This window comes from Terrapene carolina, unplaced genomic scaffold, assembly GCF_002925995.2.
Source record: "Terrapene carolina triunguis isolate 2854851 unplaced genomic scaffold, T_m_triunguis-2.0 Scaffold68, whole genome shotgun sequence".
NCBI lineage: Eukaryota > Metazoa > Chordata > Testudines > Emydidae > Terrapene > Terrapene triunguis.
The window spans coordinates 60,789,036-60,811,942 of NW_020664419.1; the positions used below are offsets into that span (position 1 = coordinate 60,789,036).

At 39.5% G+C, this 22,907-nt stretch overlaps 1 protein-coding gene across 1 annotated transcript in view; it reads left to right on the top strand.

Annotated features, from left to right (window-relative positions):
- The window catches only part of LGR5 (leucine rich repeat containing G protein-coupled receptor 5), a 134,578-nt gene that overhangs the window by 73,199 nt on the left and 38,472 nt on the right, over positions 1–22,907 (top strand). The window contains exons 3-4 of the mRNA XM_026648802.1: positions 10,233–10,304; positions 12,135–12,206. Of these exons, the coding sequence (XP_026504587.1) occupies positions 10,233–10,304; positions 12,135–12,206 (144 nt within the window). The remainder of the gene's footprint in view (positions 1–10,232; positions 10,305–12,134; positions 12,207–22,907) is intronic.

Consider the following 22,907-nt stretch of genomic DNA (forward strand, 5'->3'; position numbering starts at 1 on the left):
AATCACGATCTGGAGACTTCAACAGCTGAGATAAGGGAAATTGGGTGGGCCAGCTTTTGTGGCCTGCATCATGCGGGGGGTCAGACTAGATGACCATAATGGTCCCTTCTGACCTTAAAGTCTATGAGTCTATGAGTCTATAAGTACTCCTCACAATTGGTCTTGCTGTCTGCTCTGGAGGAAGCTATATGGCTTCTGTTCTAGCAGAGTGCCATAGTTAGAGCCATCTGAAAAGAGGAGGGCTCTATAGTGTTAAAAGCAAAACAGAGTTTGTCCTCAGTACTGGCCTTGGTCAGCTTAGCAAAACATGAGACCATTATCTTCAGTGGTCTTATCATTGCAGGTGCAGAGAAATTCCCTCCCCTCTGTAGAAGGAGGGAGTAATAGTACATTTTGAGCCAGTTTCTTAACTGGCAGACATCAATGACCAAGGCCAGATCAAGATCAAAGATGGTGTAGTGTTCTGATCACATATTCCTTCCATCCCTACTGCTTGAAGTCAATGGACCTTCTCCAGTTACACCAGCTTTGAATTTGGCACATGTATTTTAAAAGCCATTTGGGGCCTTTGCTACAGTGAAACATGCTGTATTTGAATTTTCAACTAAAATGTAAGTGGAGTAAAGAACACAGTAGCTGTAAATATGTGTGCAACACAACTAACTCTTGCCTCTTGTTTGCAAGGAAGGAGCACGTTTTAAACATTTTGTTCCAGGAGCTCAGTGTAAATCAGCTGCTTGATGACATAGAATTTCAGGCCACATTACTGTCCTTTCTTACGTTATCTATCACTTCATAATAATTAGGTGGTTAATTCATAATGAGACAAAATGAAATAAAAAGAGAGATGATGATAATCATTATCAACAGTTCATAACTTTTTGTCTAGAAAGATAAGTCCTCAAAAATGGAGGAAGGAAAGCAGATTTAGAGCAAATATTAGCCATATGGTTTTAATTTCACACATTAAATATTATTACTGAGATTGGCCTAGGAATAATCATTAAATAGATATTAAATTACAGGCAGCTGCCGCCATCTAATAGTCTGTCAGATCAATATCAGACTGGTTATCCATATTGACAGAGCTATCTTTCTTACTTTGATTTGAGAAGCAAAAAAAGGTTTTGCATCATCATAGTTAAAAAGAGAAATAGAATGCCTTTGGTGATTAATTACTCTAAGGTTGGCAGGAAACAAGACAGAAGCAGAAAAAACAAGATCAGCAAATTCTGCCTGAAGCATAAACTTTTTTTTTTTTTACATCTAGAATCAGTCATTTTAGAAAATAAATTAGAAATCTCAATTTTGCTGTAATACCTAATATTTACACTTTCCCCCCCCAGTCCCACTGTAACATCTGTTTTGTATTACAAGAGAATATAAATGTTTCAGTGTTGGTATCAATAGAAGAGAGAATTAATTGATTGATTTAAATAAGGAAGATAAAATCCTGACCCTATTGAAGTCAATTGGAGTTTTTTCACTGAATTCAGTGGGGCCAGAATTTCACTCTGAACCTTTATTAAGTATTCTAAACAATTTTGATAGATGGACAGGAGATCAGAAGCTTGCAAATAATATTAAAACAACAAAACTGAATTACCTAGATACTCTCCATTACCTCTGGTCCCAAACACCATAGAGACAGACCGATATGCTGATTATCAATGCTTTAGTAAAGTTTTGTAGATTTTATATTTGTATACAGCAAGGCGTTACCATTAATTAGAATAACTGTTAATGTTTTAGGCCCAATTCAGCAAGATACTTAGGCATGCCAGTATCTGATATCCATGAGACAGCTCCCATGCTTAAAGTTAGGTTCATGTTTTAAATACCTTGCAGAATCAGGGCATTTAATATTTTTTGCTTACAGAACCAAAAATCTTTTTGCCATAGCTTTAAGGTTCTTATCTACTATTTCCTCTCAGTTACCAATCTGGGAGATTGTATTAGTTACAGTATGTAATTTAGCATCAAAGGAGTCAAACCACCCTTCTCAAGAGAAGATGGATAGCTTTCAAAACTGATTCAGCAGAGACATTAACTCTGGTAACCTGTTCATCTTCTTCATTTTTTTAAAGAAAAATATGGCCTAATCCATGATAGCACTAGCCTTGGCACATGTTCTTCCCTACTCTCTTATCCCCTGGATGATGTCAGTAAATCAGTTAGCAGATGGAATTTAAAATTCAGGGTCGGAAAGAGCTAAAGGCAGTGCTAGTAGTTCAAGGAACACAATTTATAGCCATCCCCTAGTATATTTGGAAAGCCAAAGAAGGATTGCAAGTTGCAAACATGCTTGCATACCACAGTATGTTGCAATATGGTCTATGCAAATACAATCTGGAGTGAAGAAATAAAGTACAAAGCAAGCTATTGAAAATCTTTCATGAAAATAGCTGTAGCCTGGTCTGTACAAAAGAACATGCACTGGCATTTCTCTGAACAGACCCATCCAGTCTGACTACTGCTCTTATATTTTAACAGCCAAATAATAACACAACAGGCTTATAATGACCTCCACTTCCACTGACGCAAGTTGAAAGTCCAGAATTACTTCAGTGCATTTCAGTGGACTTTCACTCCACTGGACTTTCTGTGGACTTTCACTCCTTTAACAGTGACACTTCTTACAATGCTTGATCCTGCAGTTCGTTGAGCACGTCCAACAAAATGCTATGTGCCCTTAACTCCTAGTGATTTCAGCACCTTCAGAACCTCTTAGTTCATTCCAATACAAGAAGATTCCACTGTGCTAATCCTATCAAAATGCACAGTTATCATCTACCACATTAGTGTCACATAAATGCTCCTTTACAAAAAGATCATTGCCTTCCCTTCTACTTCTGCTCCAAAGGCTTGGTCCTGCATGGCGCTGAGCTCTTCCAAGAGGTGATGAGTATCCTCAACTTCCATTGTCTCTAAAGAGAGTTGAGGATGCTCAGCACTTCTCAGAAGGGCTCAACATTTTGCAGGACTGGGCCTTACCTGAGAAGAGAAGAAAATCTGCCACAATCCCCATAAAGGGATGGCTTGCTGTCTTTTGACCTCGCTTCTACTACTCCCAGCAGGCAGTTATGAGGAGCTGGGGTGGTCTTGCTGCAGCGCTCGCAGTGGAGAGTGAAGAGGAGCTGTTTTTACTACAAGCTGCAGACTGCTAGGAGTGGCCATAAGGTTGCTCAGAATGATGCAAAGTCACCTGCCTAACCAGGAGGAAAAAAGAAGGGGATATTGTTGTGGACACAACAGCAAAATGAGGACTGACATGCGTGGAATTGAGTAGCAGGCCACAACTTTTATTAAACTTTAACACAAGGGAGGGGCGCTACCCGCTCATCATGCATCCTCTCCTATACAAGGCATGTAATGGGTTCCAGTGCGAAGGTTACAAGACCCCTTACCATATAATCCATAACACGGGATAGGCTCTCCTCAGCTTATCCTGAAGGACTCATCTCTCTCTGAGTCCTAGCACCCCCCATGCAATCCCCTTCCGGCCCTTGAGGGAGACAGAGGGTGCAGCAGAGTGGGAATCTCAACCCATAAGGGCCACAAGGTCTCACCCTATCACTTGAGCCGAAACCCATCATCAAAATCTTTTACCTCTGGGAACCATTCATTTTATTCTCTTAACTGCACTGGAAACTGGCCACAGGTTGCGATGAATAAACAACTCCACCTTGGTACCTCAGTCAGGTACTAAGCATGTTCCTGCTTAACCCACTGTGGCTTGAAAGTGCTACAAGGAAGATAAAAACCTCCCTGCCCTCCACCAGTTGACCCATGGGAGAAAAAATTCCTTCCTGACCCCCTAAACAGGCGATCAGCTAGACCCACCGCATCTGTCAGGCCAGGCTCCCATTTCTAGTTTGGGTGGGCAGCTGAAAGAGGCTCCATGTGGCTCCTGCATGGGGCAAAATCCTGGGAGCAGGGGAATGCTGGCCAATGAGCACCCCTCTCCCCCAGCTGGCTAATGGGTGCCAGAGACTTCCAGGGGAAGGGGCGACCTATTGTCCCTTGATGAGTGTCTCCCTCCCTTGCCGCTGGGACCGTCCCCATTTCCCCACAGCCCCATCAATTTCCCCCACCCACTGATGCAAGTGGGTGGCATTTTTGCCAGGCAGGCCCTCACCCATCATAGTGAAACTCCACATATAGTGAAGTTTTTGTGCTGGGAGATCAAAATTCTTCAACTATAAAAGGGCCCCACCTTGTGCCAAAATATTGGAAATAGCAGCATAATTACACTGAATTTTGTTTGCTCTTAATAAAGTTGTAGCATCAATCATTTGTGACAGACAGGAAGAAAACTGCAAATGTTTCTATTTGTTTAATGAAGTTTCCAGAAGTGTTTTACCAATTAAACAAAAGCAAAAGACCCACTTTTCAGAACCTGGAACATTCTCATTCCAGCATCAGTAACCACCATCTCCCATGGCTGTGTCTCTGCAGAAAGAATAAAGTGTACAAAAGGATAAATGTACAAGGAATAGTCAAAGCAGATACCAAACAAATCTTTTTATGTAGTTCTGACAATAGACCTTAAACCTCACCTGCCGTTATCTCACCTATTCCCCTATAACTCCTTTCCTGAGCTGAGATTGCTAGTTGTGCAGAACTGTGTTGAAACAGTACAGAATTGCAGGAATATACATTTCTATCAGCTTAGTGGTTTTTTTACAGAATTTTTACTTTTTTTAAAAAAATCAGCATTTTAGGGTACATATACACTGCAATCGGAGGTGTGACTGCAGCTTAGATAGACATACCTGCACTAGCATGACTAAAAATAGCAGTGCATAGTCAACACACCGGTTCCAGCCATACGAGTAGGTCCCCAGTGTGCTTGTATAGCCTGCAATGAAGCCCCTGCCACCACATCTACACTGCTATATTTTGCCATGCTAGTGTGGGCATTTCTACCTGGGATTGCAGTGTAGACATACCCTGAGTGTACAAGCTCAACCCGTGCTTCTACAAAAGTGCAAGCACGTGCAGAAGGTTACTTATGTGAGTAGCCCCATTGAGATGTATGAGACTACTCATCTGAGTAAAATTATGCCACAGAGATGTAAGTTATTGTAGAACTGGTTCTTTATTTGTGAGATTCTGAAATGGGATTCTAAACCAATAGCCTCCAAAAATAAATAAATGCAGTAACTGTTTCCTTTTAATTGCCTTTTTATTATGGAGAAGTCATATATTTCAGTCTTCTTTTTTGTTTAGTGTAATATTTCTGAAACAACAAATCATGGAACTGTGGGAACAAAAAAAAAATTTCAACTTTTCTGAAATTTAAATTTAAAACATATACAAACAACAGAGGCCAGATGTTTGGTTATGTAAGGACTATAAACAAACTAATTCGTTCCCCCTTTCAGAAATCATTAACTAAATGCACCACCATGGAGGCAGACAATCCATCCATCCTCAGCTCTGTAGGGGAGGGAGGTATTTACCCATCCAGTTTCAGATCATTAATCAAAGTCCATCCAAAGTCCAACTGAAGTCAAGCTTCCCTTGAATGACTTAGTGTAATGGGAAACAAAACCCCAGAAACAATGCACTCACTGGCTTTAGTGCTGAAGCATAAAAAAAATTCTAACTACACATGGAAATTCATTGTGGACTGGACTGTCTGAGAAAACATATCATAAGTGTGCAAATGCAGTCAATATGTTATTTAAAATTGCAAAGTATGCATGCATCTTTCAAAAACCATACAACCTTTCAAATTTAAACATAGACAACATGAACGACATCTGAGAGAAGAATAAACCCAATCTCCTACAGATTAGCTACCTGTGATAGCAACAAAAGAATTGATTTCCCTTTGGTGCCCAGATTGGGGTAGGATGGGAATAGCAGGTAGAAAAACACATGACAGCGTTAAAAAAACTGTCAAGAATAGAGCAACCAAATTTGCAGCGTGCCCTACAGAAGTGACCAGATAACTTTCACCCAAGAGTGTTAAACAAATTGGCCAAGGATCTCACTGAACCAGTATTGTTGACTTTAAACAAATCTTGGAACACTGGGAAAGTTCCAGAGGACTGGAAAAAAAGCTAATTTTTTGCCAATATTTAAAAAGGATAAATGGGATGACCTGGGAAACTGTAAGTCAGCTAGCCTGACATCAATCCCTGGCAAAATCATGGAAAGGCTGGTATAGACACAATCAGTAAAAAATTAGAAGATGGTAATATAATTCCAATCAACATCTTTTTATGAAAAATAAGTACTGTCCAACAACCTTGATATACTATTTCTGCTGTGATCACAGGTTTGCTTGATAAAAGTAACGGTGCTGACATAATATACTTAACACTTCTGTTGGTCCCACGTGACATTCTGATTAAAAATCAGCACTATACACAATCAATGCATCCCATATCAAAAGGATTAAAACTGGCTAACTGATAGATCTCAAAAAGTAATTCTAAATGGGGAATCCTCAAGCAATGGGCGATCTTTCTATTGGGATCCTGGAGGGATCTGTTCTTAGCCCAATGCTTTTCTACATATGTAACAATAATCTGAAAGAAAATATAAAATAATTGCTGGTAAAGTTTGCAGAGGACACAAAAATTAGTGGAATGGTAAATAATGATGGGGACAATTATGCAAACTGACCTGGATTGCTTGGAAAGGTGTACTCATTTTTAACACCAGCAAATGCAAGGATACACATTTAGGAACAAAGAAAGTAGACCACAATTATAAGAGGAAGGACTGTACCTCCTCTGGAAAGCAGTGACTTTGAAAAATATTTAGGGGTTATGGTAGATAACCAGTTGAATATGAGCTCCCCATCTGATGTTGTAGCAAATAAGATGAATGTGATCCTTGGCTGCAGAAGCAGGGGTGGAATAGGGAAGTGGTATTATCTCTGTATACAGCATTAGTGAGACCATTAATACAATCCTGAGTCCACTTCTCGTGTCCACACTTCAGAAAGGAAGTTGACAAACTGGAAATGGTTCAGAAGAGAGCTACAAAAATTATTTGATGTTTGGAAAACCTGCTGTAGAGTGAGAGCCTAAAGAAGCCCAATCTATTTAATTTATCACAGTTAAGAGGTGACTTGATCAGGATCTACAAGAATCTTCCTTTATGAGGAAGATATGTCTATAGTGAGGGCTCTTTAATCTAGAACAGTGGTGGGCAACCTGTGCCTCGCGGGTTGCACACGGCCTGTCAGGGTAATCCGCTGGCGGGCCACAAGACAGTTTGTTTACATTGACTGTCCGCAGGCACGACCGCCCACAGCTCCCAGTGGCCGCAGTTCACTGTTCCCGGCCAATGGGAGCTGCGGGAAGCGGCGCAGGGGTGGCGAACAGCGAACCGCAGCCACTGGGAGCTGCGGGCGGCCCTGCCTGCGGATGGTCAATGTAAACAAACTGTCTTGTGGCCCGCCAGCAGATTACCCTGACGGGCTGTGTGCGGCCCACGGGCTGCAGGTTGCCCACCACTGATCTAGAAGAACAAAAGTATAATGTGATCTAGTGGTTGGAAGCTGAAGTTATACAAGTTCAGACTAGAAACAGGTACACATTTTTAACTGTGAGGATAATTAATCATTGAAAAAATTTACCTAGGGATGTGGTAGATTCTTTCTCCCTTGCTGTTTTTAAGTCGGGGCTAGATGTTTTTCTAAAAGTCATGGTCCTGATGCAGAAATTACTAGATGAAGTTCTTTGTCTTAGGAAGTCAAATTAGACTAAAATATTCATCCTGCTGGCCGTGAAGTCTTTGTATGAAAAATGATAAATTACTCTGGTACATTTTCTCCCAGAGAGAATTCTGCAAAAAAGAACTTTGACCGAGAAAATCTTGGGCCAATTAGAATCAACTCAAATATATTCCAAAAAGCAGCTAAACTCACCCTTAATTTCCTCCAAATAGGCACAGAATGTATATTAATAGAATTATGATCCCAAACTTTTTTGTTTGTTTGTTTCAAAAAATGATTTTAAGCTACTACAATTCAAAATAGTGCAAGACACTAAATGTGCAATTCGCCACAAAAAGGTCTAATGAGGGTCTGAAACTGGAAAAATAAGTTCTATCCTAGTGAGATGCAACTGTAAAGGTGCATAGTGTTCCAATTAAATAGGCATGGTCCATCTTTCACTAACAGTCCCCTCCCTCCTCTGAACAGCTGGGATCCTTATTCAGGAGCTGTTGAACAGGTATGGTTTTCCAGTTAAAGCTTTACCACAGGGAATATTCCACTTCACGCAGAAAGTATGAACCACAGCAGAGCCTTTTTGGATGAGAGTCTTTGGTATGGAGTTTTATTGCAACATTGGCCAAGTCCTTGTTACAGTGTTCTCTTTTACTACTCTGTTGAGGAAAGGGTGGCCCAATGGATTAGGATTCTAGCTTGAGTCTTTGAAGAGCTGTGTTCAAATGCCTGCCCCCCCCCAAAAAAACCTCAGTGTGTGATATCGGACAAGATACTTAGCCTATCTTAAGGCTCAGTTGCCCAGCTGTACTTTTTGCCTCTCAGGGATGTTGCGGGGATAAATACTTTAAAAATGATGAGATACTCAGATACCATATTGCAGGGGGCCATATATGAACGATAGATCCATTATTTCACATCAAATATGGGATATCTTTCTTCTACACACTTCCTGAAGAATGCATCTCCTTTTGGAAAAATAGCAGACCTCACAAATGCATTTGTGATGTTTATTTATTTAAGTTTGTAAGACATCATCCCCACCCCCCACCCAAAAAAGGCGGGGAGGTGCTATAGAAATGTGGATAAATGTAAAGTAATGCACATTGGAAAAAATAACCCCAACTATACATACAATATGATGGGGGCTAATTTAGCTACAACAAGTCAGGAAAAAGATCTTGGAGTCATCGTGGATAGTTCTCTGAAGATGTCCGCGCAGTGTGCAAAGGCGGTCAAAAAAGCAAACAGGATGTTAGGGATCATTAAAAAGGGGATAGAAAATAAGACGGAGAGTATCTTATTGCCCTCATATAAATCCATGGTACGCCCACATCTTGAATACTGCGTACAGATGTGGTCTCCTCATCTAAAAAAAGATATACTGGCACTAGAAAAGGTTCAGAAAAGGGCAACTAAAATGATTAGGGGTTTGGAACGGGTCCCATATGAGGAGAGATTAAAGAGGCTAGGACTCTTCAGCTTGGAAAAGAGGAGACTGGGGGGAATATGATAGAGGTATATAAAATCATGAGTGATGTGGAGAAAGTGGATAAGGAAACGTTATTTACTTATTCCCATAATACAAGAACTAGTGGCCACCAAATGAAATTAATGGGCAGCAGGTTTAAAACAAATACAGGGAAGTTCTTCTTCACGCAGCGCACAGTCAACTTGTGGAACTCCTTACCTGAGGAGGTTGTGAAGGCTAGGACTATAACAGCGTTTAAAAGAGAACTGGATACATTCATGGTGGTTAAGTCCATTAATGGCTATTAGCCAGGATGGGTAAGGAAGGGTGTCCCTAGCCTCTGTTTGTCAGAGGATGGAGATGGATGGCAGAAGAGAGATCACTTGATCATTGCCTGTTGGTCCACTCCCTCTGGGGCACCTGGCATTGGCCACTGTCGGTAGACAGGATACTGGGCTAGATGGACCTTTGGTCTGACCCGGTACAGCCGTTCTTATGTTCTTATGTTCTAAATGGAAAGTATTGTAAGAAATTTTAGCAATTACATTGAGGGCCACATTTTTATAAAGGTGTGCCTGGGGAAAAGATGCATGTCCCATTACTTCATGTGCAGTCATGGTAAATGAGCCATGATCATTAATGTGTGCATGTACTGTGATTGTGTGCACAATTGCATTAAAATGAACACACAAATTATGCATGCACAGTTCTAAAAATATGAGCCAGAATGTTCCATAATACCACTGGTAGTCAGTCTATTTATATTTTAGTATTAGACATTGTTTACTCTTTAAAAAGAACAGTATGAACAATTAGATATGCATTGTAAACCATAAACTTGATTTATAGTGAAAGTGCATTTGTCTCTGCAGCCCAGCTGCCAGTAAATTGACTACACAGTTACAGGATTTTTTTTAACAGTATATTAATGATGACAAAACAAGGCTCCTAAACAACTGCCTTTGGCATTTGTGGTTCAAACATACTCATGTTGCATTTTAACAACCAAATTAATTCCACATGAAGAGAAATGTATTTACCTTTTTTTTTTTTTTTTAAACCCTGCAGACGTCTTGCAGGAAATGGCTTGACATACATTCCCAGGGGAGCATTTGCTGGCCTTTTCAGTCTTAAAGTGCTGTAAGTAAACTGTGTGGTGTTTGATATATTTGATTTCCTAAATGCTCCAGGGAACTAATTAACATGTAAAGATTTGATCAAGGAAATTGCATATTTTGATCAGTCCATTGTGAGCGATTCAGATGGAATGAAGATACATATTAATATTTGTATATATTTGCTTTATCATATGGAAAATGTCCTAAACACAAATGGTTCTAAAATAGCTTGCTCATCAACTAAATGTCACTGTACAATATCAAAGACAAAAATTGTTCCAGTTAATAGTTTCTTTAACTGTCCACAAAAGTTCTAAATTCAAGTCTAAAAGCTTCAGAGGCGTTTTTAATGGTTGGATAAAATTGAGGATAGTTTTTCTTTTAGCTTTTTGAGGGGCAAGCTGGATAGATTACTGTAAACTAGGCATAATTTAAATACAGCTCTCCGTTCATATCTAAATCTTGTATCCTCATGGATGTAATCAGTTCAGGATAAGCTCGGGTCTATAAAAAAACAGCTAAAGAATATTATCTGCCTTTTTTGTGTTTATTTTTTATTAAAAACTTGTGCATTTGAGAAGTATAATACTGCACATAATAAAAGTTGTAAAAATAGGATTATGGGCCAAATCCCACTCTATTTACTTAACTCAACTTCAGGGGAAGTTTTGCCTGGGTAAGGATGTCAAAATTTGCCCCTTTTTGAATAAAATGCCAACCACCTATTCAGTATCAGCCAAATCCAGAGATCCTATTCACTTCAAGATTATGCCCAGCCACTGCAAGACGTGTAAGTGGGGAGAAGGTAACAAGGACTCTCTCGCCCCTGTCCTCTCAGGAGTTGGCACAATAGCAGTCTTTGGCTCAGGGAGCTCTGGGGCTACCAAGGGATAGTGCTACTGTCAGAAATACCTCCTCTACTGGGGACCGAGAAGGAGCAGAGCCAAAGCCGCACTACCCCTTTTGCAGTGACCAGCTCAGCACAATAGAGTCCTTCATTTTTACTCAGGCAAAGCCTTTTTGCACAGTGGGAGTTTACCCAGGCATGGACCTCTGGCTTTGGCACTTCTTGGGTTTTTCTGGAAGTCCTCTGTTCCTGCCCTAGCCCCAAATGTTTCATCAAATTCAAAAGAAATGAAAAGTCCATTTCGGCCCCTGAGAAGAAGGTGGCGTGACAGATATAGAATGGATTGTTTTTCAGGTCATTGTCTTTTTTTGTGCAACAAGGAGCAACTTCCTCTGTAGACTTGAAAAAACTAATCTCACCAAGCCAAATTCTATAATCTTTTCTCAGGCAAAACTCTACCTGGGTCAAATTTTAAAGTCTTTACTGAGAAAAATTCCAATTAGCTGTAACAGCTGTTTTCTTGAGTAAGAATCTCAGGAGGTGGTCCATTGCCTTTGAAATTTTGTCTGAGTAAGAAATAGGAAGGGACTTGAATTTTTGGGGGGAGCCAGGTTCATAAGTACCTGAAAAGAGTTAGGAGAACAAGTTCCATTGAAAGCCAGTGGGACTTTGTATTCTGAACTGCCTCAGATGCTTTTGAAAATCCAGCCCTTAGCTAGCGTGCTACTATTAATACAGTTAGTTCATGCTGCAAGTATTTGCTCACCTTGAGAAGACAAATCCACTAATGAAAGAATGCAAAATGTGAGTTTTAAAGGTGGTTTAGTAATTTTTAGATATATGTGTAAATTACATCTTAATTTGATAAGGTCAAAATCTGCGCCCCATAATACCCATACAATCCCATTCCTGGAGTTTCATGGGTGAAAGAGAACAAAATTTGGCCTAAAGTATGTAAAGTAAAATAATTTCCTTTTCTTACATTGTTTCCGGATTTTAATGAAGAATGCTGCAGAACAATCAGTTAAAGCAGGTTCCCACTGAAGCACTCCAGAACTTGCGCAGTCTTCAGTCTCTGTAAGTATACTTGATATACTACACTATATTACGTTGTTAATGTAACTATTTTATAAGATAATGTTGTTATCAAATAGTATATTTGGTCAACTTTTTCTTCCCAACTCCCTTTGAATTCATTTTCAACTACAATACCATATTCTTCAATTAAACATCAGAAGTGACTTCATGTGACAGTTGCTTTACAGTACTTTAAGATGGTTCAAAGTCTGAGCAAAGATGCACTGCACTGTGATACTTACTGTTCGGTCAAGTATAATTGAAAATAGAAATTGCTTTCATGAACACTGCTGATCTTTCTCATCATTAAGGTTTCCTGAAGAACACCTTTAATATATTTTTAAATCTCTAAATGACATTGTAATTAATTTTTGTTTTATAACACTGAAAACACTATTAATTCATCTTTAATTCCCTTTTGTGTAATGTGCTTGAAGCACACAAGGCAAACAGGTCCCCACACTTATATGACTTGGCTGTACCATATTAGCCTTGTCTGTGAGCCTCCATTTTATCAGAACTATTGCCCAGGTCCAAAGACCAAAAGTTACCATTAGCTGGCTGTTTAGTGGCTTGTGTGAAGTGATATGAGTTGTCTTACAGTAGTTCCCAGTAGACAAGTAAGAAAGGATAGTCTTGTGGGTAACACAGGAGTGGGGGTCAGTAGATAAACATTCTATTTCCAGATTAGCCACAAACATCCGTTGTGACCTGGGCAAGAACCTGGAGTCTAAAGTTTCAAAAGTATTGACTAATTTTGGGTGCTGAACTTCAGACATCAAGATAGCCAGAGCTGGGCACTCAAAATCTTAGGTGCCTTACATCTGGGGACATGTGAAAATTCAGACTGCAACTTCTCGGTGCTTCAGTTTTTCCCATCTGCAGAATTGGTGTAAAGCCCATCCTCTTCACAAGGGTGTTGGAGGCATAATTAATCTTTGTAAATGTTTTAGGTCCTCGTGTGGAAGGCACTAGAAAAATTCAAATATTTAGTATCACAAAAATCATTACCACAGTTTGCACTAATTAGCAACTTCATTGGGAGTCTGCAGAGAGGATGAGGACTCAGAGGACATATAGACTATGCTATAGACTGGCTTAGGTCAGAGTTGAGACATATTGATGGGGGTATTGTGGAAAAACTTGAACTGTCTCAGATTATGCTATAGCCTTGTTCTGTGTATAAAGAGAAGCCTCCAGTATCTTTTGCATACACTAAATTCAGACACATTTTAAAAAAAAACTGAAATTTTTTGTAATGATTTCAAACATAAAAAGACATCTCTGTGACTTATTATTGCCCATGCATTCTTATGTCTGTCTTGGACAACATTTGGCTTTTGTATTTTCAAAAAGTTTATTACAGACACTAGTGTAAAGCAATCTTAAGAACTGGTTATCTAATAATCGTTACTTCCTTCAGCGACCTTTTTCTTTATTGACCAGAGACAGCGTAAAATATCTCAAGCATATGCTTTTAAGGTTATTCTTCTTTCCTTTGATTTTCATGAAAGTCATGAGAAAACGCTGGTCTAATGACTACATTTGATTTTCCCCCCTTCTAAACATAAAAAATAATATCTTGCTAAATCTCATTATTCTATAGGTATTTGGGGCTAAAACGTGATAAGGTAGGCAAACAAGGGTTTTTTTGTTGCTTTGAGAGAGACTGTGGAATTTTCAGCACAGTTTCTAAATAAAATGACAGTATCTCTCATTCTTTGTTGAGAATGTCTTTCCCTGAGGTGGGAAAGAAGAAGCTGAAGAAGAAAACCATAGGGTTATGTGGTCTGTGTAAAAGACTGGTATCTGGTGACAGAATTAAAATAAAAAAAAGAATGACAGAGGCCAGTAAGAACTTTAAACAGCTGTGTAGCAGACGGAAGATGGAGTGATAAGGGCTTGTACAGAAAAGCTACTATCAGCTGAAAGAAGATCATTGGCAAAAGTGAACTCTTTGAGGAAAAGAAAACCATGATTCTTTTGTTTGTTCCAATTGGGTTGTGCCTGTCAGATAAAGGTGTGCAGAGATTCAGTTTCTTGTTTCATAGAGTGTAGTAATTTTCTGTTCAGAAGGTGACTCTTGCTTTGGTTTCTGATTTACAATAGGAATTACTTTTTGAAACCCTTGAAATAACAGAAGTTCTATCAAAAGAGTAATTAAAAGGTTAAAAGCTCTTAGAAACCTTTTACCAAAGCAAAGTTTTCTTTAGGATAGCCAGGTTTAGTATTTATTTATGTTTAACTTTATAGTCTGGCATGATTTGTGTGAGCCTCATTAACCCAGTCCTTAGGCTAGAGTAGTTGTGAACTGCTGAATGTTGGTGCCAACTCTCTCATCCTTTTTTTTTTTTAATCCTAAAAATATTATCGTGTTTAGGGGTGGGTAGCCAAGCTAATTCTATTGCTGCCCTAAAGATGCGTAGCTGATCATGTGACAATGCTAATTTCATTTTATTAGTACAAAAAGCTACAACTTTTCCCTGCTCACTCATAGCACCAGTTTAATAGCAATTGTTTTATTTATGCATAAAAATATACATTATAGGACAGGCTTTTCCTGCATCCTCTGGTGTATAGATATGTTTTAATCCCCAAAATTGAATGAATGTATTGGAGAATCAAGCAATAATTTCTTCCACACTTTCATCCAACTTCTGATGGTACTGGCATTCGTTGCTGTTTAAACTCTGAATTGCCTCAGTTGCCTTCTGCAGATCTTCTTTCCTGCTGGTGATGGCACTTTATCTTTCAGTTACCATAGACTTTTATTTAGTGAGGTGATTAAAAATGTACGGTGCACATTACTTGCATACTGTATGAATTAATTCTTTAACTGATTATGACTTACTTTGCTGGAAAAAGTACTGCTCCGTGAGGCAGAGTCCTGTGCTCATGTGCAGCCTCACTAAAATCATTGCGGTTCTGTTGAAGCACAGAGCAGCAGAGCAGCTTGCAGGATCAGGGCCTAAATTGTGAATATCCCAAACCAGCACTAAGGTTTTCCTGTAATTTCACTGAGGCTTCAATTCAGCTCTGAGTCATAGCTTTGCTCTCTTACTTGGCCTCATTCTTATTGGAAGCAGCCTTAGTTCTTTTGAAATTTGAGTTACAAATATTCATATACTTTGCTAAGGTTCACCTTTCCCAAATGCTATGCTATACTTACAAATATACACCTCTACCCCAATTTAACGCTGTCCTTGGGAGCCAAAAAATCTTACTGCGTTATAAACCGCATTATATCGAACTTGCTTTGAGCCACCGGAGCGCGCAGCCCCGCCCCCCCCGAGCGCTGCTTTACCGTGTTATATCTGAATTCGTGTTATATTGGGTCACGTTATATCGGGGTAGAGGTGTATATATAATTATACTGTGGGCATCACAAGATATTTACAAAATACAAAATCCTAGAAAATAAGATGTTGACAACAATGCACAAAATAGTTTGTACATACTGAAAAACTAGGATATGCTTTATTTCACCTTAAACAACAAAAATCTGGGGAGAAAAATGTAAGACTGTTAACCTGTCATGTGAAGCCAATGGAGAATGCACACCTTATTTCTTTAATTAAAGCTAAAAATGAAACAATCCTTAAAACTCAGGATATTAAAATCCTCTTCAATTTTACAAGGGACTCTAGCCTCCTTGTCAACTATGAGGATGTACTAGTTCAACAGTTCTTAAAGGCATCAACTACCTAGGTTTGAGCCAAATGATTATGTGAAACTCAGTGTTCCTGTATCACATGAGGGTTTGAAGGAACTAATCAAAGCGCTTTCATTTTGGAAGTGCCCAAGTCATAATGGATTCACAACTGAGTTCTACAGAATCATGCCTTATAGCGTACTGTAATTTTCATCTGAAGTACTGTATGAAGTGAAGGGAAATAATGTGAAATACTAATCCCAACAATAAGGGCACGTCTTCGCTACCCGCCGGATCGGCAGGTAGCGCTCGATCTATCGGGGATTGATTTATCACGTCTAGTGTAGACGCGATAAATCGATCCCCGATCGCTCTGCAGTCGACTCCGGAACTCCACCGCAGCGAGAGGCGGAAGCGGAGTTGGCGGGGGAGCGGCAGCGGTCGACTCGCCGCCGTCCTCACAGCCAGGTAAGTCGACCTAAAATACGCAACTTCAGCTACGTTATTCGCATAGCTGAAGTTGCGTATCTTAGGCCACCCCCCCCCCCCCCCCGTAGTGAAGACCTAGCCTAAGATTGCCATTCATTTCTGTTACACCCAAGAAAGGAAAATATGTTTTCAAGTATCATGGCTAAATGTAACTAACATTATCACTGATTTGCCAGGACTAAGATATTTGTCCATAGTGTTTGCCAGTGTCACTTGAGTGCTGTCTACTTTACCTTATTCACCCTGAAGTTTTTTTAGAACAGAGCATCAGCTGGTGCTCTTAGTTGTTTGCATACTGCTCAGGACTCTGGCATCCCCATTCTTGCCGTCTGCCTTGATGTCAAGAAGGTATATGAATAAGCATATATGTTCTAATGCCCCAGAGGTTTTTAGATGTGGAAAATTTTAATAGAAAAGAATTGTTTCTGCAAATGTTAATGCAAGAAATAATATACAAGTTTACCATACAACTAAAGAATTTGCAGACCTCCTTATATGAATGTTATTAATGAAAAGGAAAGAAAATCTTACATTCATAATGAAGAAACTTTTTCCCATTTTTAAATTTTGATTATTTTAGCATTGTATACAAAGTTCTGAAACTTTGATGAAACTTTACGCTCTGTCTATTCTCATGTTTATACACCATTATTAATGAGTAACGTTACGGTTGCTCAGCCAACATGGAAATAGCCAAAAATCAATGACATACTAGGCAGTGCTTTCTTGCCCATAGATCACTATTCATAAAGGGCATTAACAAGTAAAGAAATGCATTCCCAGTAATATGGATCATTTAACTCCTGCTCCCATAAAATTCAACAAGAGTTTTTCTATTGTCTTCAGTGGGCGGAGGATCAAGATAAAAAGATAGTTCCTATACTAAACAGAACAAACTTCTCTCCTGAATTTATTGTTGTAAGGCATCCTGACTTTACAGGAGGCAGGATATGAAAATAGTACTAGTAAGGTTTCAATAAGATTTTTTTTAAGTTGCCCAAAGCATTTCTTAAATAGTTTTTATTTGTCTTTTATCTATTTGGTATATACAGGGTACATGATTATCAGGTTTGATGTCACATAAAGGTTTAAGTGGAAATTATCTGGGATTTTCTCTATAATTCATTTGTGGCTAGAGTTGGATGGGAAATGGATTTTTCATCCCCCAAGAAATTTTGACATTTCAGAATCAGTTTCCATTCTGAATTGGAACAAAAAAAATGAAATATTTTAAAGAAGGAAAAAATCCAAAGAGGTTTGAATTGGCATTTTGAAATGGAAAAACATGAAATTTTGTTTAGAAATGTCAACTCAATTTTTTATTCCTTCAAATGCAAAGATGGAAAATTTAGTCAAAAATCAACATTTTCTTGTGAAAATGTTTATTTAGATGAAGCCACATTTTCCTACAAGAAAAATTTTCATGCAAAAAGCTCTACCCATGTTGCCACTCAGGAGGGATCCCAATCTAATGATGATTTAAACTTTATTCCTCATCATACCATGACACATTATCACTATATAATAATCAGTGAAACCTGTAAAGTAATCATCCTTCCTAGGAAACATGCAGTCTTAAAAGTTGTCTACATTCACATTGAGCCTGATCCTGGGGTGCAGCTGAATTGAACAGAGTGCAGGTGAGGGTTATTTGTGTACGTGCAAAGCTGCCTTAACGATCACTTTTGCATTCCCCTCATTCTGCCACATGTCTGTGCTGGGTTGGCCCCCCTGTGCAATGTTAGAGCAGCCTAAGGATCACTCTGTCTTACACTGGGCTGCAGACAGTCACAAGAGGTTGGGATCAAACAGGAATCCGCTTAGCACAGGGCCATCCCAACCAGCCCTCCTTTCTTTGATACACTAGCGGAAGGGAGGGAGACTGATGTGAGTACCCTTAGGCTGGCTACATGCCTCGGGAAGATCACCGCTACTCTGGGGGATGTTCCCTGGGCAGGTTCAGCTGGCTGTAGGACCAGATTAGGCTAGCAATGCAGTGCAAACAGTCTGCATTGCATTGCATCAGAGATCCAGGCGCCTTGAATGTAGTTCTGCTTCACCTTAGTGGAAAACCACCTCCATTAAGCAACTGATTTTGTTGGTCCCTTTAGTGGGTACATGGAGGGTGGAGTTTGTGGCACAGCCAGTGAGAAAAATCACAGACAGGGTTTTTGTTCCATAATAATGACAGTTTTATGTTTAAGAGAAATATCCTCTGACCCTGGTCCAATAGCTGGTACCCCTGAGAACAGCCTGTATTGTTTCTATGCCATACAGTACACATTTTCTGGTCAGCCATGAGCCTTCCAATTTCCCAATTTATGTTCTTCCAACACTTATTAATAGTTTTCATATTGTCACTGTAGCAATTCTTTGGACACTCAGCCAAAGAAGAGAAAACTATCACAGCTTCTAGACACAAATCTCTGACGTGGTCCAGATCTGCTCTCATACATTGTATGAGCCGCACACTAGGCCTAAGGCCCAGATCATTTCCGTCCAAGTGAATCACCACAATGACTGGCAGATCACAGCCTCTTAAGTCCCTGATTAGATGTTGCAGAGTGGGCAAACTCAGATGCCAACACAGGCCACCTATCTCCACCCAAATCAGTCAGTAGTCAGCAATCCCTATGTCATGGTTTGCCCCTGGCTCTCCCACAAACTTCTGCAACCTTGTGATCCAAGAATCACCCACAGTCCACACATTGGCAATCCTGGCATCGCACATATTTCTTTTCCCTCAGTGGTCAAGGTATGTGTACTATCAATTCCAAACCTCCATGCTGTGTGTCTTTGGAAATACCACACTAATCTTCCCTGAGATCCGGAAGTAGCCACTTACTTCCCCCACGGGCTAGTAAAATACAGATTTTATCAACCAACCTAAGGCTTGCCTACCACCTGTCCTCATTTCCTGGCTTCTCCACAGCGACAACCCCTCTCCCCGTCCCCCCTTCTCTCTCTCACACACACAACCCCTCTCCCTGTCCCCCCTTCTCTCTCTCTCTCTCACACACACACACACACACACACACACACACACACACACACACACACACACACACACACACACACACTCCTCTCCAGCTTCTCGCCACCAAATATAACAGTTTGGTTAAACCAGCTACTGACTATTCTGCACACACAGAAGCCTCCCCATAAACTGAAAACATGTTCTATTATAACAGGCACGACTTGTAGCAAGAAACCTGAGTTATTAAATCTTTATTGCACAGGTGTACAAAGCTCAGACTAAAAATGTCAGTGGTGGGACGTTCACCAGGGGCAATGGCTTTGGCCTATCCCCTCAAACTACCCACGCAAGCATAAAGTGACTGCAGAGAAACCCCCTCGGGTGCACAGTGATTCTTCCAGACCCTACATCTATGCAAGTGAAGAAGTGAACGTGTTCTTAGATACCATTCTCAATGAGTTAATCAGTGGGGCCTGCGGACCCCAGTTTGAGAAATACCGCTCTAGCCATTTGTCTGTATTGGCACATGTGTATTGTAAAAACTGTACATTTTCTTAAATACCATTCTCAGTTTAGGTCCCCCAAATATTTATGGGTTCCATGCATTATCTTGAGTAAAATTTGACAGAATTAGACCATTTTGACCCACATCACATCAGTAGTGTGATCTCTATCTCTGTGCAAAAACAAAACAAAACAAAAATCACCCAGAAACTTTTTGAAAAATGGCTACTTTGCAGGGGGCTTGTATTTCCACAACGCCTAGCTCAAATTACCCCAAATTTGGGTCATTACCCCTCAATTGCACTCTTCTGAGGCATATCAAATTTCAAAGGAATCCAATTAAGCATATTTAAACCTTTAAACAGAAGTTGTGACACAACCTTAACTATAGTGATGGGCCAGCACCACTATAATCTTGTCCCAGTTCCTTGGGCATAGTTTGGGGGGTCCAGGGAGGCGTTGCCCCCCCCCCAACAGCAATCCTTGGGCAGGCACAGAATTTGCCCCCCACCCCAGTCAATTGGCCCGACTGGAGCTTCCACCCCAAAATATAGTAGTCAAACTATGCCTAAGCCCAGATCCTGTATACACTGACAATAGTCCAGAATACCAGGAATAGTTATGGAAGGCATTAGTGTTTTATTCTTAAATCTGAGAGTCAGCTCTTTTACTTTATCCACTTTTAGAATTCTGCATGAAAAGTATCTTTACATGAGCTGCAAAACATATGGTCAGAGCATACATAGAACAAACAATTACAGTGGACTACATTCTGCATAATTTAAGCATTTACTTTGGACATTTTAAGTGAGCTCATGATAAATATCATGCTGGATGTCATTTTATAGGCTGCGTATCAGAGGAGATCAAATATTTTTGTATCCCTAAGTTGGCTTTCTTTGGAATATAATAGATCTTTTAAACGGCCCACATGTTAACTATATATTTTAAATTATAAGTAAGGTCATGTTTATGAGTTAATGGGTTTAGTTTTGAAAGTGCCAAAACTTTGATCAACATGAGTAAAAAAATTGGCTGAAAACTATGATTTTGCTCAATGTTTTATACATCAGTATAGATTATTTATATGATGCCAGGAAACACACAACCACTAACGAAATGTTTTATTATCTGCAAGTAGGAAAATGGTACTCAGGAATTTATTTTAAAAAAAGATTAGATAACAAAGAAACATTTGTTATTCATACATTTTAAGAGCACTTGTAAGTCCTGCAACTACATTACATACTGTATAAGCCATAGTAGCTTCTTTCTTTGCCATAAAGTTATATTGAAACAATAATTCACTTAACTTTGAATCACAATTAAATATGACTGCACACACACACATACATACAGGGGACAATACCACTTACATTTGGGAATTTATACTTTCAACTAACTCAATTTCTAAATTTTCTGTAAAATATGTGGAGGATGAAATCCTGATCCCACTGAAATCAATGAAAATATTGCCATTAACTTCAGTGCAGCCAGGATTTCATCCATAGTTTCTGGATCATCTAAAACAAAACAACTTCTATCCTGCAACCCTTGTGCATGTAGCCCCTTTGGAGTCAACACGTGCTGCAGACTGAGACCCCCATGAGACAAGATGTTAATCGCAATACAGTAACACATTTAAATTGAATAAAGCCTCCATTCTTTAATCAGTGTAACTGTCAAACTAGTGCAACTATAACTCCTTAGTTTACATACAGACATCACGCAGACAAGAAATTTACTTCTAACCAAACACAAAGAAACGCCATCTACTCACTCAAATTATACCTTATTTGAAAACACAGGCAAAGTATGTTGTTGCCTGGGGAGTGGGGGAGGTACAGCATGGGTATTTCTAAACTTTTCCAGCCTCACCCATTGTTGACAGACCCTTGAGTTATTTTGGAAGCTCTGTCTCTGCTGCTTGCCATGTCAGTTATTATAGTGAAAATTTAATTGTACAAGGGCTTTGACACTGAACTTTATAAATTTGTTCCAACTGACCTTGTCTCAGTTATTTGCCAGTCTGGCACGGAGCCTTAGAATTCATTATTGGTTCTCATGCAGTAGGTAGAAGCACTGTGGAGTAGGAGACAGAATGGACCCGACATTTTACATGACTGTAAATGAGGAAGCACTTTAAATAAAGAGATTAGTATGCTTGCCACAAAGAGTATTCATTCCCCCTCTCTCAAATGGACCCAGTTCGGGTTGTGAAGGATTACCTCCTTATGCTCAGGGTGCATCTGTTTGTTCTGTAATGTTTTCAAACATGCTTTTGAAAATTCACTACTGCTTCCTTTTAATAACATCCTGTAAACTGGCAGCCTGAACAAAAGTGCTAAATAATTACTTTGGTAGTGCAAACAAGTGTGCAAAGTCATTAAAGCAGATTAGAAGTAAGTAGAAGCATAGAAGAGTTATGATAAGCATACAGATCACATATATGTTCCCTGACATTTCAGAAAATTGATGTGTTCTTCCAATTGTGCTCTACCAGGAACACAAAATAAAAACAATTTTAAACCATTGATTATATAGGGCCTGATTCTTATCTCAGACCTGTTTACGCACTTGAAACTGCATTGATTATTCCTGATTTACACCAGTGTGAGATCACAATGAGTCCCATAGAATCTAGAGAAAAACAAATAGTCTGTTGTGCAGGTGTTCTCCCTGTGTTGGTTCTGCAGCAACCAAACTGCTTTAGTTTTTCCTACGGATGAAACCAGCTCATCGGTAATGCAGGTGCAAAATAAAAGGAAGTCGTCTCTGCCCTGCAAATGACACGTTAACTTCAGCCTTCATGAGAAACACAGGAAGAACCAATATTTCACAAAATGTAATAGATACAATTGGTCAGAAATAAAAATTTCTTTTCAGACTTCTAAGATGGTGCTGAAAACTATGAAAACAACAAGGAGTCTAGTGGCACCTTAAAGACTAACAGATTTATTTGGGCATTTATTTCTGAAGATGTGAGGTTTTTACCCACGGAAGCTTATGCCCAAATAAATCTGTTAGTCTTTAAGGTGCCACCAGACTCCTTGTTGTTTTTGTAGATACAGACTAACAC